Consider the following 14,623-nt stretch of genomic DNA (forward strand, 5'->3'; position numbering starts at 1 on the left):
TCTGATACTTCGGCCCTTGCTTCGTGTCTTTATTATAATCCATATGTCGCCCGTCTTGATCGCCCTGCTCCTTATCAATGCATCCGTCTATTCATTCCCTTCGCGACGTTTTCCCCTCATGTGACTCTCCCTTGAGGTTGTGTCTAGATAGGGTATGCCCACATTCTATTTCAAAGACGTCTTCTCTATAGTTTTGTTTTTGTTATTCTTGTTGGAATTCACACCAACCGCACGCACGCACGCAGAAAAACATCCAGTCGATCAATCACCCCCCGTGACTAGCACCGAAACAAATGCCATAGTCGCCGCCGTGGTGGCCATCAGCCGTCGTATTGATGATGATGATGATGACCTTGGACCCGACTTATTGCTGTTCGGCTTTCTTGCTAGCACGATCGAGATACGATAGAGGTTCTTCAAGGTGGTCGCCACCGCCACCACAGACAGTAACGCGCGGATAAGCGAGAAGATCGCTGTCCAGCAAAGCGCAGCATCAGTTAGGCAGGTTGAATACGAGACCGTGTGTGGGTTGATCTTGGTTGCTTGCAGAGACTTAACGTGATGATGGTAGGTGGTCGATGGTGGTAGCGGCGGCGGCGGCGAGGCAGCCGGCCCTGGTCTTGGTAGGACAGGGCAGGCTACGTGAGGACGTTCTACCTCCTTGGCGTGGCTACAGAAGAACAAAAGGGGATAAGGGTCAGATTTTGGTCTTCGTCCCGAGGAAAAAAGAAAATCAGAAGATTGAGGGTTGAGGTAAGGATTGTTTTACTCACCGTTTACCAACTGCCTTTGCTTGTGCAGCCAGCTCTTGGGTTGGTCGTGCCGTCTTTGGAGAATGACGTGGTTGCTCTGCAGCCGGCTTGTGATGTCGTACCATGCTGTTGTAATCATGGAATTCTCGCGCTGGAGGTTCTTGATGACTTGGTCGCTTGCCGCCTGTTGTTTGGACCGGAAGATGCTCTGGTTAGCATACAAATCAAAGGGGAACAACAACAAATACAAAAAATCGCATTACATCTGTCATCGTCCAGGCGGATGGAAAGCAACGAATGGACGTACCTTTTGGGCCGCATAGGCACCGCCGCTCTCAACAAGCTTGATCCGCCTTTGGAGATCGTACTTCTCCTGTTCAGCCTTGTCGAGTTGCTATAGGCGAGTGGCATTAGCATTTTGTGAGAGGTGCATATACAACATGGCTAAAACACTGTTTGGTGATGATAGGTTTGTCGGCTTCGACAGCTGGGAAATCAGTCTGTGGGCAGGTAAAGTAATCGTGGATACAGCTGAAAGCAAAAGGACAAGGAGCTTGAGGGATAAGACTGAGAGGCAGGTGATCACCATACAGTACGTGATCACCAGTCACCAAGAGCAGGTATCTCAGTCTTCAATCGTTTGAAAATGCTTGACAGGCAAGCACTGGTCTTCTCAAGGCCACTAAGCCAGGAGCCTTCTGATGGTATTGACGTGGGAACGATGACCCATTCACCATCTTTGTCAAAGATGAACCCAGATGCGATAGGCGAGGGGTTCGCCAAAAGGGGGATAACGACCCGTGAGGCCAGATAAGGAGGTGTTGGACTTGAAGAAGGGTCGTTGCTCACCTCGATCTTTTGCCTGAGCGCAGCCTTCAGCTTCTCCATCTTCTCAACGTCCTCCTTCCTGGACTTGTTCGGATCTCCGCCGCTCGCAATGGCATCGTCCAGCTGCTTGCGGAGCTTGTCCTTGGAGACCAATGCTTCCATCAGCTGTGCCTTCATCTCGTCCAGTTCAAACGTCTTCTCTCTGAGCTGCTTGCGTGTGGCCTCGAGTTCCTTCTGTAGCGATTCGGCTATCAACTCGTCAGAAGCCTTGAGTGCGGTGAGTGCAGCTGATTGCTCCTCTCCAATGACGGACACTATGGGAAGAACGTTGGTCAGTTTTGCCTTCGCATTTTCAGCACAAAGATGCCAGGACTCACGATCTGTCTTGACAGCGATCAACTCGCGCTCCTTGTCTGCAACGTCCTGCTCGAGCTCCTGAACTCGCTTTGTAAGCTTCTCGACGTCGCTCGAGGTGTCAAGGAACTGTTTGCGCAAATTCACAAAAGCGGGATTGCTAAGGTACTCAGGTGTTAGTAAATCCTAATTTTGTGATTTCCACTCAGTATTGAGCGCGTAAACAAACCTTTCCCCTGTTGTGTTGTTCATCATGGCATTGAGTTGTTCCTGGGCAACGGCGTGCTTCTCCATAGCCTCGGTGCACTTGCCGCGATACAAGTCAACCTTCTTGTTGGCCGACTCCAATTCGCTTCTTAGGCGCTCATTCTCAGACGCAACGGTCATATTGCTGCGCAAGACGTTGTTTTCTGCCTTGAGCCGCTGGAGCTCTAGACGAACAGCAGGTTCTGTTTCAAGCTCATGCTCGAGGTTGAAGCCGCCATTGGTAACAGGACTTTGGGAACCCGATGTCTCATGGATGGCACCGCCCATTTGAAGCTGCTCCTGGAGCTCCTTGATCATATTCTCGTCAGCCTGGTGTTTCGATTCAAGGTACTCAACTCTTCGTTGGAGCTCCTCGTTTGTTTCTTGCAAGACGTTCCTGGATTGGAGCGTGTAGACAATCTCTTGCTCGTTATTCGCCAACACCTTGACCTTTTCTTCAATCTCCTTTTGGAGCTTCCTGTTTTGCGCCTTGAAGTTCTCAAAGTCCTTCAAGTCCTGTTCCATCTGGACAATTTGCTCCTCGAGGGTCCTGTTTCGTTGCTGGATGAAAGTAAGATCTTGAGCCTTCTTCTTGTAGTTCTCTAGGCCCTTGATCTGTTGCTGTTGCTGCTTGTTCTCGTGTTCCAGCTCTATAAGCTTGTCCTCCAGGTCCTTAACCCGGTCAGCCCTTGCTTTTAGAGCAGCATTGTCTTTCTCGAGCTTGGTGATGTGCGCTGTCTCCTTGACGATTTGAGCCTCCAAGTCGTCAATGATGGCCATTTTGTCCTTGATCTCGTCTCGCAAGTCCTTGATGGCTGCGCCAGCATCGGCACCCCTGTGCCTCTTCATGGCGTTCAGCTCGGCTTGCGCCCCGTTAAGGTCGTTGAGTAGAGCTTGGCGTGTATCGAGGAGCTTGTCGACCCGCGCTTGTAGATCGGCATTCTGCTTTTTGATGTATTCGTACGCGCCCTTTGTTTGCCTCAACTCTTCCTCCATAAGGGCCGGATCCCTGACAATGTGCAGGTCGGCATTAGTTTGTCCATCCACCTCCTTCGGCTCTTGCAGTTTCGCATCCGCATCTTTTCGCTTTTGGAACACTTCGACGGTGTTTGCGATTTCCTTTTGCGTAACACTGTCGAGCTGCAGGATAGCCGGAACGTATGCCTTGTTGGTGGAACCCAAACAGATGGTAATGACGAAATACGAGAGGAACTCGCAAATCGCAATGTCGTCCGGGTGTTCTAGAATGGCGCGCAACTTGGACGGCGGAGGAGCGTACTGCGGAACGTCGTTGCGCATGAAAGCAGCAAGGCCACGAGATACAGTTTCCAGGTTGGCCTTGTTGTCTTCGGGTGAGGAAGGGTTCCGAATGAGGCTGGAGCTGGAAAAGTCCCCGGAGGTCATATCTTCGAGAATGTCTCCCAGCATCAGACCATCTTGGAGGTCCTTAAGGGTGGCCGCCCGGCGCGATGTCTTGAACGTGTTGATCCATTTCAACAGGGCGGCCTGCTTCGCGAGGCTGTACTGCGTCATGATGGGTAGTCTCAAGAGGCCCGACGGGCCCACGGTTCAGATAACTTGGTAATGGTGGTCAATGTAGAGGCCGCACGGAATCGACGAAACTATGGGCCAGCGTGTCGTCGATATAGCCTTGCGATAGGGGCGGATCGGAACCCAACGGGACGAGGTGGAGGGTGTTGGTCGGGTGCGCGTGTACTTGGTGTACAAGACGTCGGCACGTTGTAAGCGTAAAACGGATGCAGGAATTCCGTGCTGTCTGCCCGGTAATCGATTGTACTATGCTGCGGCAGTTGAGGGAAAGTACGATGTGGTGAATAATGCAAGATAGAACAAAAGCTTGTAAGGCGACGGCTGAGACGAGGTCGTTTCTTTTCTCAGGAGATGCTAATTAAACGCGGCGAACAGAAGGCCAAAGACGGGACAAGTCGGATGTTGGAAGCCAAGTAGGGAGGGGATCAAGGATAAATGAATGATTGAAATGGGATTGGTGATCCTCTTGAACGGTTGATTAGAGCCTGGATTACTCAAGACGTCTATGCGGATGCGCAAGTTCTCGTGTTGTTAGTTGTATGTCCCGAAGTTCGTTGGAAGTTGTCCAATTCCCGAGTCGCGGTTGGACATTAAGGTCGGGTTGGGGGAATTTCGTTTCGTACATGACTGGCACCTCACCACGGCAGGCGGTTCAGTTGCGTCTCCATTGGGGTCACGGTGCGCTACCTATGCAGGCCACTCTGGGGGAAGGGGACTGACTGAACGCAAATAGACCACTGACTGCTGTTAGGCATCGCTGATTTGACGCCCTGAGATGCAAGCAGAGCAACAGGGGTTCCAGTTTGGTTTCGGCAATGTATTCGATGTAATTACGTGCATGGGGCATCGTCGTTCGTTTCCTGTGCGAACTGTGGTCGTCGAGGTTCCCATTTGGGGCATCCACTCAAACATGCCGATTCAGCTCATCCACCACTGGAGCAGTCTCAGGGATCAGGGCATGCTGGCATGGTGGGTTCCTGTGTCGTTCCTGGAGAGCCCGAGTTCCTCTACGCTATACCTAGGCTATGGACATTACGAACATCACGGCACTGACCAGACATGATCTGTACCTGGGGTGGTTACGCTGTTCTTGTCGAATGATGTCAGGCTCTTGAAGACGAGGTCTCTACCAACTGGAAAGAAACCCGCGGAACCGCTGCCTCGAGCTAGGTTGTTGGGCAGGGCTGTTACCAAAGAGCCCGTGGCTCACGAGACTCTACACGACGTGCTCACCGCAGTGGATCAACCCACTCCCCTGAAGATCCAGTCATAGCTTCCGAGTCAGCGACATGGTCGGTGATGAGTGGTTAGGTAGTCGAACGACCATAAGTTGTTTTCAAATCGATTTCTCAATGACAATGACTTCGGGTATGGAGTCGTATGATGACAGTACCAGGTTCATGAAGTTCCTGCGACCCGAACCTCGACGCTTTATGACCATGATGTTGATAAACACATAATCTATTGAACGTAAAGATGCTTGCCAAACGTTGGGACATTGAGCCCGTCCGTCAGATGTTGATATCATGACAGTCCATCTCCATCGATCCATTTCCAAAAACGCCAAGACTATGACTTACAGTCCGTAAAAGGCAACAACTTTGCCCAGTACAGTTGCACCTGGGTATCATTTCCAACACACTCTCTTTCAGTCTCTCTTTCTCTCTGGCACCGTCGTACCTCAGATGTCGCTGTGTAGACTCGAATGGTTAATTTTGTTTTTGTTGTCTGCGCTCGTCCCAGGTGTCGCCAAACAATCAGCTGGCCGCTTACAACGTGCTGACGACCTTGTCCTCCTCGATAGTGGCGTAGCTCTCGCTGGCGGCGGAAACCGACTCGAGTGTCTTTGCGTTAACCTTGGCAGAGAAGCCCCTGGATAAAAGGGTTAGTAAGAACACCCGAACCAACATGACGGTATCCGAAAGCATACTTCATGAGGGTGTACTCGTGAGTAATGACGCCACCGTCATCGAGAATGGCCTTCTTGTCCTGCTGGATCACCGAGTCGGGAGTGTTCTCCTTGTAGGTGATGATGACCGACTTCTGGATGTCAACGGCAATAGCGCCGGAGACGAGGGCAAGGGCGCCGAGAACGAGACCGGAGAACTTCATGTTTGCGATAGATTTTGGTTATTTTGCTTTCTTTGAGGTTATGTTGGGCCGGACGGGTAGGTACAAAGTATGGCGTCACGTTGTTGGGCAGACGACGGATGGATGTACGGATGGGATGGGTTCGTTCGAATTAAAAGGCGGGAGGATCCCTCGACTTTATGCCGATCCTAGGTCTCTGTCAGAGGCGCAACGACCAAAAGGGTGTCATGACACGCGCCAAGGAGCCTTCCAGCGCATAAAGAGACCCCCCTTTCTGCGGTCTCAACTTCCTCAGGAGGAAGGTCGCTATAAAAGCCCCTGTAAGTTCAGGCGGAGGGTACATACTGCGTACTGTAGTGTACATTAGGTCGTGCCGGTTACTGATTAGATAAGCCCTTCGTCATGTCACCGCGGCAGTGGCACAGGGCAGAAGGCTGAGGCCCCACCGCCCAACTCAAGTTCAAGTGGAAGGTACTAGGCGCTAACCTGATTGGGTACTCACCTTCCAGCGAGTGAGGCAGCTAGCCAGTGACGACGGCGAGACCAGACCACTGCAACTACAGCAGTTGGAGCTTCGAGGCCACTGACAACTGACGATACTTGCTATACATACATCGACGACCAAAACATCCATCATACCCACCAGCCCGCCTTCCTTCTTCTACTTACCCCAGGAAATACCACCCGACCACCCGCCACGCCCACCGAACACACAAGCCATCACGCCTCCGACGACGACGACGACGACGACACCTCGAATCCAGCTCTCGCCATGCCCGCCACTACTGCGGAAACGCTCTCCCTGGTGAACCGCAGCGTCTCGGTTGCGCCGCTGGTTCTGCTCTCAGTTGTCGACCACTACAACCGTACCCAAGCCAACAAGTCCAAGAGCAAGCGTGTCGTCGGCGTGCTATTAGGCCAGAATGATGGAAAGAATGTTCGCGTGTCCAACAGTTTCGCGGGTGCGTAGTCTCTGCTGCGGAAGCTTGCCTGGTTGCCCCGCGCCCAGGTGAATATTCGGCTAACTCTGGTGATGCAGTTCCCTTCGAGGAGGACGACAAGGACCCCTCAGTCTGGTTCCTTGACCACAACTACGTCGAGTCCATGAACGACATGTTCAAGAAGGTCAATGCGCGCGAGAAGCTAATAGGCTGGTACCATTCCGGCCCCAAGCTACGGGCTTCCGATCTCGACATCAACGAGCTGTTCAAGCGCTACACTCCCAACCCGCTTCTGGTTATTGTCGATGTCCAGCCCAAGGAGACGGGCGTTCCTACAGATGCCTACTTTGCCGTTGACGAGATCAAGGATGTATGTCTTCCAAAGACGCCGCCGCGTTTTCACTTGTTCCCATTCAGCCTCGCCCAAGTCACAGCTGCTAACTATACGTGTGTGTGACTACCACAGGACGGCACCACTACATCCAAGACTTTTGTCCACACTCCCTCCATTATCGAGGCCGAAGAGGCCGAGGAAATCGGTGTCGAGCACCTCCTTCGCGACATTCGTGACGTAGCCGTCGGCACACTATCCACCCGCATCACCAACCAGATGCGCTCGCTGCAAGGCCTCCACCACCGCCTCCGCGACATCCAAGCATATCTCCAAAAGGTCCTTGACGGCCAGCTGCCCGTGAACCACGCTATCCTCGGCAACCTCCAGGACGTCTTCAACTTGCTCCCCAACCTCTCGACGCCCAAGTCCGGCCCAGGCGCTACTGGAACCAACGCCGACAGCGAGCTCAACCACGCCATGAGCATCAAGACCAACGACCAGCTCATGGCCATCTACCTCAGCAGTCTGATCCGCGCCATCACTGCGTTCCACGACCTGATCGAGAACAAGATCCAGAACAGGCAGCAGCAGGAGGAGAACGACGCCAAGAAGAAGGAGGGAGAAAACGGCGAGAAGAAGGAGGGCGCCGACAAGAAGGAGGGTAGCCCGGCGGCGGCAAATGGTGAAAGCAAGGAGAAGGAGAACAGCCCGAAAGAGAAGAAGAAATAAGTGAGACATGACCAAGTGAAAGAGGGGAACAGGAAGGCGAGCAACGGGATGGATGACGGGGCGCAACGGACCCGGCCGTAGATGATACGAAATCAATCAAATCAGCATGAATCACGTTTGTGTACGAAATCAAACACAAGAGAGACACTTTCACACATAGAAAGAGGGCTGCTCAAGGTCAAGGATGGGATCTTGAGCGATTGTTAATAATACTATTTAACTGACAAGTGGGTTTGTTGACTGCGGTTCGCTAGTAACAGAGAAACTACCTACCTATAACAGACCCTCTACTCTAGACTCACTACACATCAGCAACAATGCCGGCCATTTCCTCTCTACTCACCATCCGCTCTGTCACATACCTCCCCAACGCCCTCGTCCACTTGTCAGCCAACAGACAGGCCAGCAGGTGTTTGCAAACGGGCGGTACGCTCGAGTGATCTCCGGCGTTGAAGAGGGTCATCCCGCCAAAGGTCCAGCCTGCACTTCCTTTGTTATCTCTTTCTCTCTTTTCTTGTAGCTCTTCTCCTCCTGTTTCTTTTGCCTCATCTCCTGCTTCTGGCTCCGAGACACAAGCAAACGCAAACGCAGCGCAGGTACAGTTCCATGCTTCCAGGCTAACCATGTACCGCTGTATTCGGAAGTCTCGCTCTCGGTCTGCTTCGCTGCCAACACCTGACGGGATACCCTCGGTGTCTGCGTCTCCATACAGCCCGGAGAGATTGCTACTTGGATACCTTCGTTTCCGCTTCGGGTGGACGTTGAGGAACTGGGAGGAGCGGACGAGATAAAGCTCTGGAGGTGGTGGCCGGAGATGTTCGACTTTTGCTTCTGCGGACTCCTCCACCAGTGACTTGTGGTGGTATTTCTTGGCCTTTCCACCATCCTTGGTCTCACCCTCAGCCGGCGGACTTGTTGTTACGTCCCCGTCGTCGTTCTTCCCGTTGTCATCCACATCCACATCCACATCCATATCCACATCCACATCCCCTTCTTTCATCTGCTCCTTCTGCCCCCCTTCCTCCTCCCCTTCCTCCTCCTTCTTCACTACCACTGCCGCCTCCTCCCCAGCAGCACACCTTCTCAAAATGACCCGTTCAACCAACCCCCGCTCCAAAACCTCCAACCCTGGCAACACCACCCCCGGAAAAAGGACATGTAGCGTGATGATCAAATGTCGGTATTCAGGCGGTACCAGTTTGAGGGGATTCGCTTGACCTCCAGGAATCTTAATCTTGTTCTTGTTCTTGTTCTTGGTGGTTACGTCATCATCTTCTTCTTCTCTCCCTTCGTCACCTTCGTCTTTGAGGATCTGGAGTAGTTGTTTCCTCCGAATTGTCGTTTCTGTCTCTGTTGCTGGTACATCGGCGGCTTTGGATTGAGGTTTGGACCCTGGCCCGGGTGCGGGTTTGTGTATTTGGGTAGGTGGCTCGTCGAGCAGAGGAATGTTGGAGATGGCGGTTATGAGAGAGGTGAGGAATTGTCGGGAGGTGGGGAGGTGGAGGGCTGGCGTTGTGGAGGTTGGTGATGAGTGTGATGGTGGTGATGAGCTTTTTGCTTCTTCCTGTGGTTGAGGCTGGTAAGACGGTTGAGGGTGAGGCGAAGCGGGGCCTGGTGGGTGTAAGTCGGGATTGGGGTCAGAATGCCCGTGGTGGTGTTTGTTGGGTGAGGCCATCACGCTGTTGGATTTCCTTCAGGGAGTGATTAGCTGGATTATGTTTCGTAAGTTCTGAGAAATTGATTTTGGTAGTTATGATGGTTTAAATTTGCACTTCATCCGATTCATCATTTTATCCGGTGATGGTGGTCAAATGGTGGTGCAAGTTGTTAGGTGAACGCAGTGACGCGGTTCTAAGAAAACGTCCAAGTTCAAATCTGCATTCTCTACTCAACAGTGCGCAACCATCGCTCGAATTTAACACAATCAGATTTGACGGATCATCGATAGCATTTTGTCTACTCATTGTTTTTTTTCTTCTTCATCTCACGTAGCCCATTTTTACCATGCAAGTCATAAAAATACATACAAAGAACCTTCAGCGGCAAAGAATAAAGGTACAGATCCTCATCATCATACCCAGTCCTTGGGGTTCTTCAGCACCTCAACCAGCCTTGCCTCCCTGCTCTTTGGCGCCGGTTCATACATGTACTCCCACCTAGCCGTCAACGGCAAGCTCATGAGGATACTCTCCACGCGCGCACCAGGGGTATTCAAGCCAAACGCGGTACCGCGGTCGTGCACCAGGTTGAACTCGACATACTTGCCCCTGCGAATCTGCTGCCACCGCTTCTCCTCCTCCGTGTACGGCATATCCTTGCGCTTGTTGATGATGGAAATGTAGGTGGGCGCAAACGACTTGAGTGCGTCCTGGACGAAAGCGAAGGTGTTCTCCTTGTCGGAGACGGTCTCATCCAAGTCGTCGAAGAAGATGCCACCGATACCGCGGCACTCGCCGCGGTGCTTGTTGTAGAAGTACTCGTCGCACCACTTCTTGAAGCGGGGGTAGTATTCCTTGTCGTGGGCATCGCACACTTCCTTCAGCGACTTGTGGAACTGGATGGCGTCCTCATCAAAGAGGTAGCTGGGCGTCAGGTCACTTCCGCCACCGAACCACCACGCTCCCGAGGAGCCGTCGGGGTTGGCCGTCTCGAAGTATCGGTAGTTGAGGTGGACCGTCGGGGCCATGGGGTTCTTGGGGTGGACGATCAGACTGAGGCCGGCGGCGAAGAACTCGAGGCTGTCAGGAATGTCATCCTCCTGAGCCAGGTTTTTGTGGTTGGCACGCATCTTGATGATGGCGGGCTTGGGAAGAGTGCCGTAAACGACGCTCACACCAACACCGGCCTTCTCAAATACCTTGCCTTCCTGGAGGACGCAGGTGATGCCGCCGCCACCCTCCTTGCGCTGCCACTCGTCCACCCGGAATGGTGTGCCGTCGGCCTCCTCTAGCGCTCTGACAATTTCCTTCTGTTGCTCCTTGACGAACTTCTCCATACGCAGGCGCATTGGCGAGGCATCATTTACGCCTTTCTCGCGCTTAATCTGCTGGTCGCGCTCGGCAAGGGTGGGGGAATCGCATCGGATGGGGTCTTCGACGGCCTGGAATCAGAGCACATGGTGAGCTAGGGTCCGTAGTAGGCAATTGGTCAATGGGAAGTCGCAGCAGGCGCATACCATCTTGTAACTAAGAGTAGTGGCTACAGCCAGACCAGCAGCAGCCAAAGTGAGGTAGTTTCGCGAGTTCGAGACAGCTTGACGTGCCGATCCGGAGCTCTGGAAGCTTGATGCAGCTCGGCGAGGGGTCCAGGTATGGTTGAATTGGGGCTTCGTCTTGCACTGAGCAAACAGGCGAAGAGTAGGCCGTCGCGAGGCCATCTTGACGGTTCTTATTTATACGAGTTGGGGAGTGGTAGCGTGGTGGTGGGTGGTGAGCAGGTCGAGGTCCCGAGATCGAATGATTTTACTCTGCGAACATGAGACCACCACACCAGATCTAGGTACGGAGGGCCGGGAAAGACCGCGCAAGCTCTTTCACAATCGCGAACTGGTGAACTGTCGATTCGTCAATTGGGACAAGGCTGAACCGAGAAATTCGACAGACTCGACCCTCGGCTGATGTGGTGTCCAGAATCGGATGTTGTTGTTGAAATCGAGAGCTTGGTCTCGGCGGGTAGTCTAGTCTTCGCTGTGTAATCGCCCTGCCTGCTGGGGATCTCGAGGAGGGATCCGCTTGTGGTGCCTCGGAGCCGAATTCTCTTTCACTGCAACTATCAACTACCTACATACAAGCAATGAAAAACGACGCTATACCCGGAACAGGCTGATGGACAGCTCCTTCTATAACCACACTGCCATAATAGCGCAGTGCCGTATCCCGTGCGGGCAGAACGGAACATTCGCGGGGTGTTCCTTGCATTTCAACGGCTCCAGTGGATGGACGGGGAACCGGACCCTGAGGAGCAAGATGTCCACTTTTGGTGCTGCACGCACTCCGGGAGCGAACGGAAAAGCCGCCTAGGCGGACACCGAAAACGGTACCTGATAGTAAACACGCGGGCCCGGGTCCCATGGCGGGGCAAATGGTCAGCTCCGATCGGACTTCAGTTGTATGTAGGGAGGCCCGGGAGGAGCTCCAGGATAAAGCTTCATTGATAGATAGGAGACTATTATGGATAAGATATACCAATACAAATGCGAACAAGCGGAGAGAATGACGACTTCGCAGTGGTGACATCCATGACCTGGTCCTCCCTAGGTCTTTAATAGTGTAGAGGTAGACGGCAGGCGAACAAAGCGGTCAACAAGCTGCCCGTGCAAGTTCGAGACGCTGGCCAAGCCGATGGAACCGTCCACGCCCTTCTTAGTAAAATGCGGTCTACACGTTCAACGAACCGGGAAGCCAAAGGATCACGGCCACGAGGCTGGCTGCCCTTGGAATGTGGAAAGGAGGTTTACAATGCGCCCTTCTTCGGGCCATCCTTCTGTCTTGTCCATGTGCCGCTGATACAAGGTACCTCTATCAACCTAGGACTTGGTAATGTATACTACAACGAGAGATAGGAGACGGATACGGAGTGCTGCGTCATTGCTCAACCTCCACGCCGCCCCACTGATGGCCAAGAGGTACCGTTCAGGTACCGCTCCTAGCTGGGTGCCGGGCACGCCTTCGCCTTGAAATGCCCCTGGAATGCCACTGAAAAGGCAGTGACCTGTTAAGCTTGACCATGTGAGCGACGGCCAGTGACCCATCTGATTCACCGACTGGGAGCGGGCTAAGCCCAATCGAGGATCGACTCTCGCTTTAGTCATCTGGTCAGCCCCGCCTCCGCCTGCTGGTCACCCGCTTAGTAGTGTTCAGGTTGTCCTGGCGTGTCCAGGGCCTTTGACCCGTGCTGCGCAGACAGGCGGGCAGCCGCCAACTGGACGCGGCCGATAGGCAACACTGCCTGGCAACCTACTAACACACCTTACATCGATGGTCAAAGAGGTACATCAACCCTTCTTCCCCCTCTTCATCCTCTTGCCGTTTCTTACCTCTGACATCTCTCCCCAGCTTCCTCATTTCATCACACGCCAGTCATCAAGGTATGTTTTGCATTTCCGGCCAACACTGATTCTGCTCCTTGTGGAAGCCATACATGATCTATCTCCCTTTCAATAGCCGCTTCTTCCGACTAACACCGGATTCCCTCTATCGCAGACACCGTCTTATCCATCCATCGTATCCACGCTTGTAGTCTATTTCAAAGCCAAACACCTATCACCGCATCTTCCACATTATCAACCCAAACCGCCAAAATGAGATCCAAGTTCAAGGACGAGCACCCCTTCGAGAAGCGCAAGGCCGAGGCCGAGCGTATTCGCCAAAAGTACTCCGACCGTATTCCCGTAAGCATCCCCCATCCGGACCATCCCGCGGTCACCGCCCTTATCCCTAACTAACACATGTCGCCACAGGTTATTTGCGAAAAGGTCGAGAAGAGTGATATCGCTACCATCGATAAGAAGAAGTACCTCGTACCGGCGGACCTCACCGTGGGCCAGTTCGTTTACGTCATCCGCAAGCGCATTAAGCTGTCGCCCGAGAAGGCCATCTTCATCTTCGTAGATGAGGTCCTGCCTCCAACCGCTGCTCTCATGAGCAGCATCTACGAGGAGCACAAGGATGAGGATGGGTACGTGGCAGCCTCTATCCCCTATCATTTTTTCCAACTGTAACCCAGACTAACGTGACTACTACCACAGTTTCCTCTACATCACATACTCGGGCGAGAACACCTTCGGCGACTTCGAGACTGCGTAATCATATCCTCTCTATCGTTTTGCTTTAGACGTTGTGGGCGTTTTGGGATTCATACACGATTACTGGATCAATGAGCGGGTTGGTGGGCTGTGCATCATGTTGTTTCTGCTGGGTTTATATCCTTAGGGTTACGTTGGCTGAAGAGGGGGAGGGCTTGCTACGACAGAAGGGACGATGGGACTGCGCTGTTGGGGTCTGGACTTAAGTGCCACTTGCAGTCGTATGAAGGCGGAATCCCCTTTACTTTGCTTCCCGGTGTGCTTTGGTCTAGAGACAGCATCATTTGCCGTTGGGTTGCCCGTTTCACAAATCAATGTTTACCTCATTCTCTATGCCCTTTCTCACCACGCCGATGACTTACATCCTTTGTTAAAACCCTCCGAACATGAAACCTGGATGTATGGCCGCAACAGAAGCACATCACGAGGACGGTAGTTCCATACGTGGATATGGCGAGGAAGCACGCAGCTTATAGAAACCATGATAGCTATTACACGTATCCTAGCTGGATATCGGTACACTGGTTCTCATGGTCGATGGTCTCTGTGTATAATGACGCTTGGTCAAATCCATTGTGTGGTGTACTAACTGTTGGACTTCCCAGTTCTTCTGAACCGATTTGATGTAATCAGAGGACTCCTACAGCAGTGATACCGTCGGTACAAACTCGCCAAACTCGTATATTCGATTCTGGCAGTCTCAGATTAACTTTATGCTTCGCCAATACAAGAAAGATGTGCCGATTACTTGGCATTGCATAGGTCTGCAGCCTAACCTCCAGGGGCAACTCCCAAGACACTCAAAAGTAACTTGCCTCGGCGCATGACTGACACGTTTTCATCAACTTCCTCTGTCATCTACAAAATTAATTTCACATCGCTGTTCAAACATCACACCGTATTTGAGAGTTGAATTGTATTCTACTATGATAAGCCATCACAAAAATCAGTACGATCATGTTCATGTGTGGCTAAAACAATGGACTGTGGCTGC

At 52.6% G+C, this 14,623-nt stretch overlaps 6 protein-coding genes across 6 annotated transcripts; 2 read left to right on the plus strand and 4 right to left on the minus strand.

Moving 5' to 3' along the window:
• Positions 1-5,035: 5,035 nt before the first annotated feature.
• B0T23DRAFT_382815 (uncharacterized protein) lies at positions 5,036-6,142 on the minus strand. Its single transcript, XM_062837355.1, has 2 exons — positions 5,662-6,142; positions 5,036-5,603 (listed from the first exon to the last, which is right to left on the minus strand). The coding sequence occupies exons 1-2, from the start codon at positions 5,841-5,843 to the stop codon at positions 5,501-5,503; spliced, it is 285 nt and encodes a 94-aa protein (XP_062692115.1). The 5' UTR covers positions 5,844-6,142; the 3' UTR covers positions 5,036-5,500.
• Positions 6,143-6,474: 332 nt separating this feature from the next.
• On the plus strand, positions 6,475-7,977 carry B0T23DRAFT_173363 (26S proteasome regulatory subunit rpn-8). The gene is made up of 3 exons (XM_062832951.1): positions 6,475-6,784; positions 6,862-7,133; positions 7,230-7,977. Exons 1-3 carry the CDS (start codon positions 6,595-6,597, stop codon positions 7,824-7,826), a joined length of 1,059 nt encoding a protein of 352 aa, XP_062692116.1. The 5' UTR covers positions 6,475-6,594; the 3' UTR covers positions 7,827-7,977.
• A 150-nt stretch (positions 7,978-8,127) lies between these two features.
• On the minus strand, positions 8,128-9,671 carry B0T23DRAFT_413558 (uncharacterized protein; the record flags this gene model as incomplete). Its single annotated transcript, XM_062839523.1, has 1 exon — positions 8,128-9,671. The coding sequence occupies exon 1, from the start codon at positions 9,499-9,501 to the stop codon at positions 8,128-8,130; it is 1,374 nt and encodes a 457-aa protein (XP_062692117.1). The 5' UTR covers positions 9,502-9,671.
• A 226-nt stretch (positions 9,672-9,897) lies between these two features.
• On the minus strand, positions 9,898-11,202 carry B0T23DRAFT_397004 (putative coproporphyrinogen oxidase precursor; the record flags this gene model as incomplete). The annotated part of the gene is made up of 2 exons (XM_062838270.1): positions 9,898-10,926; positions 11,002-11,202. The coding sequence occupies 2 exons, from the start codon at positions 11,200-11,202 to the stop codon at positions 9,898-9,900; spliced, it is 1,230 nt and encodes a 409-aa protein (XP_062692118.1).
• Positions 11,203-11,403: 201 nt separating this feature from the next.
• Positions 11,404-12,147, minus strand: B0T23DRAFT_173403 (uncharacterized protein). Its single transcript, XM_062832952.1, has one exon. The coding sequence runs from the start codon at positions 12,059-12,061 to the stop codon at positions 11,606-11,608; it is 456 nt and encodes a 151-aa protein (XP_062692119.1). The 5' UTR covers positions 12,062-12,147; the 3' UTR covers positions 11,404-11,605.
• Positions 12,148-13,125: 978 nt separating this feature from the next.
• Positions 13,126-13,630, plus strand: B0T23DRAFT_319585 (autophagy protein Atg8 ubiquitin like protein; the record flags this gene model as incomplete). The annotated part of the gene is made up of 3 exons (XM_062835131.1): positions 13,126-13,215; positions 13,285-13,502; positions 13,573-13,630. The coding sequence occupies 3 exons, from the start codon at positions 13,126-13,128 to the stop codon at positions 13,628-13,630; spliced, it is 366 nt and encodes a 121-aa protein (XP_062692120.1).
• Positions 13,631-14,623: the final 993 nt, after the last annotated feature.

This window comes from Neurospora hispaniola, assembly GCF_033458365.1.
Source record: "Neurospora hispaniola strain FGSC 10403 chromosome Unknown B0T23scaffold_5, whole genome shotgun sequence".
NCBI lineage: Eukaryota > Fungi > Ascomycota > Sordariomycetes > Sordariales > Sordariaceae > Neurospora > Neurospora hispaniola.

What these genes read in the sequence shown, in the direction of transcription:
- B0T23DRAFT_382815 (XM_062837355.1), bottom strand. Translation starts at nt 5,843, where the DNA reads ATGAAGTTCTCCGGTCTCGTTCTCGGCGCCCTTGCCCTCGTCTCCGGC. An exon ending in CACGAGTACACCCTCATGAA is followed by an intron (nt 5,604 to 5,661) that starts GTATGCTTTCGG and finishes CCTTTTATCCAG; the next exon opens with GGGCTTCTCTGCCAAGGTTA.
- B0T23DRAFT_173363 (XM_062832951.1), top strand. Translation starts at nt 6,595, where the DNA reads ATGCCCGCCACTACTGCGGAAACGCTCTCCCTGGTGAACCGCAGCGTC. An exon ending in CGTGTCCAACAGTTTCGCGG is followed by an intron (nt 6,785 to 6,861) that starts GTGCGTAGTCTC and finishes CTGGTGATGCAG; the next exon opens with TTCCCTTCGAGGAGGACGAC. An exon ending in CCGTTGACGAGATCAAGGAT is followed by an intron (nt 7,134 to 7,229) that starts GTATGTCTTCCA and finishes TGACTACCACAG; the next exon opens with GACGGCACCACTACATCCAA.
- B0T23DRAFT_173403 (XM_062832952.1), bottom strand. Translation starts at nt 12,061, where the DNA reads ATGTCACCACTGCGAAGTCGTCATTCTCTCCGCTTGTTCGCATTTGTA.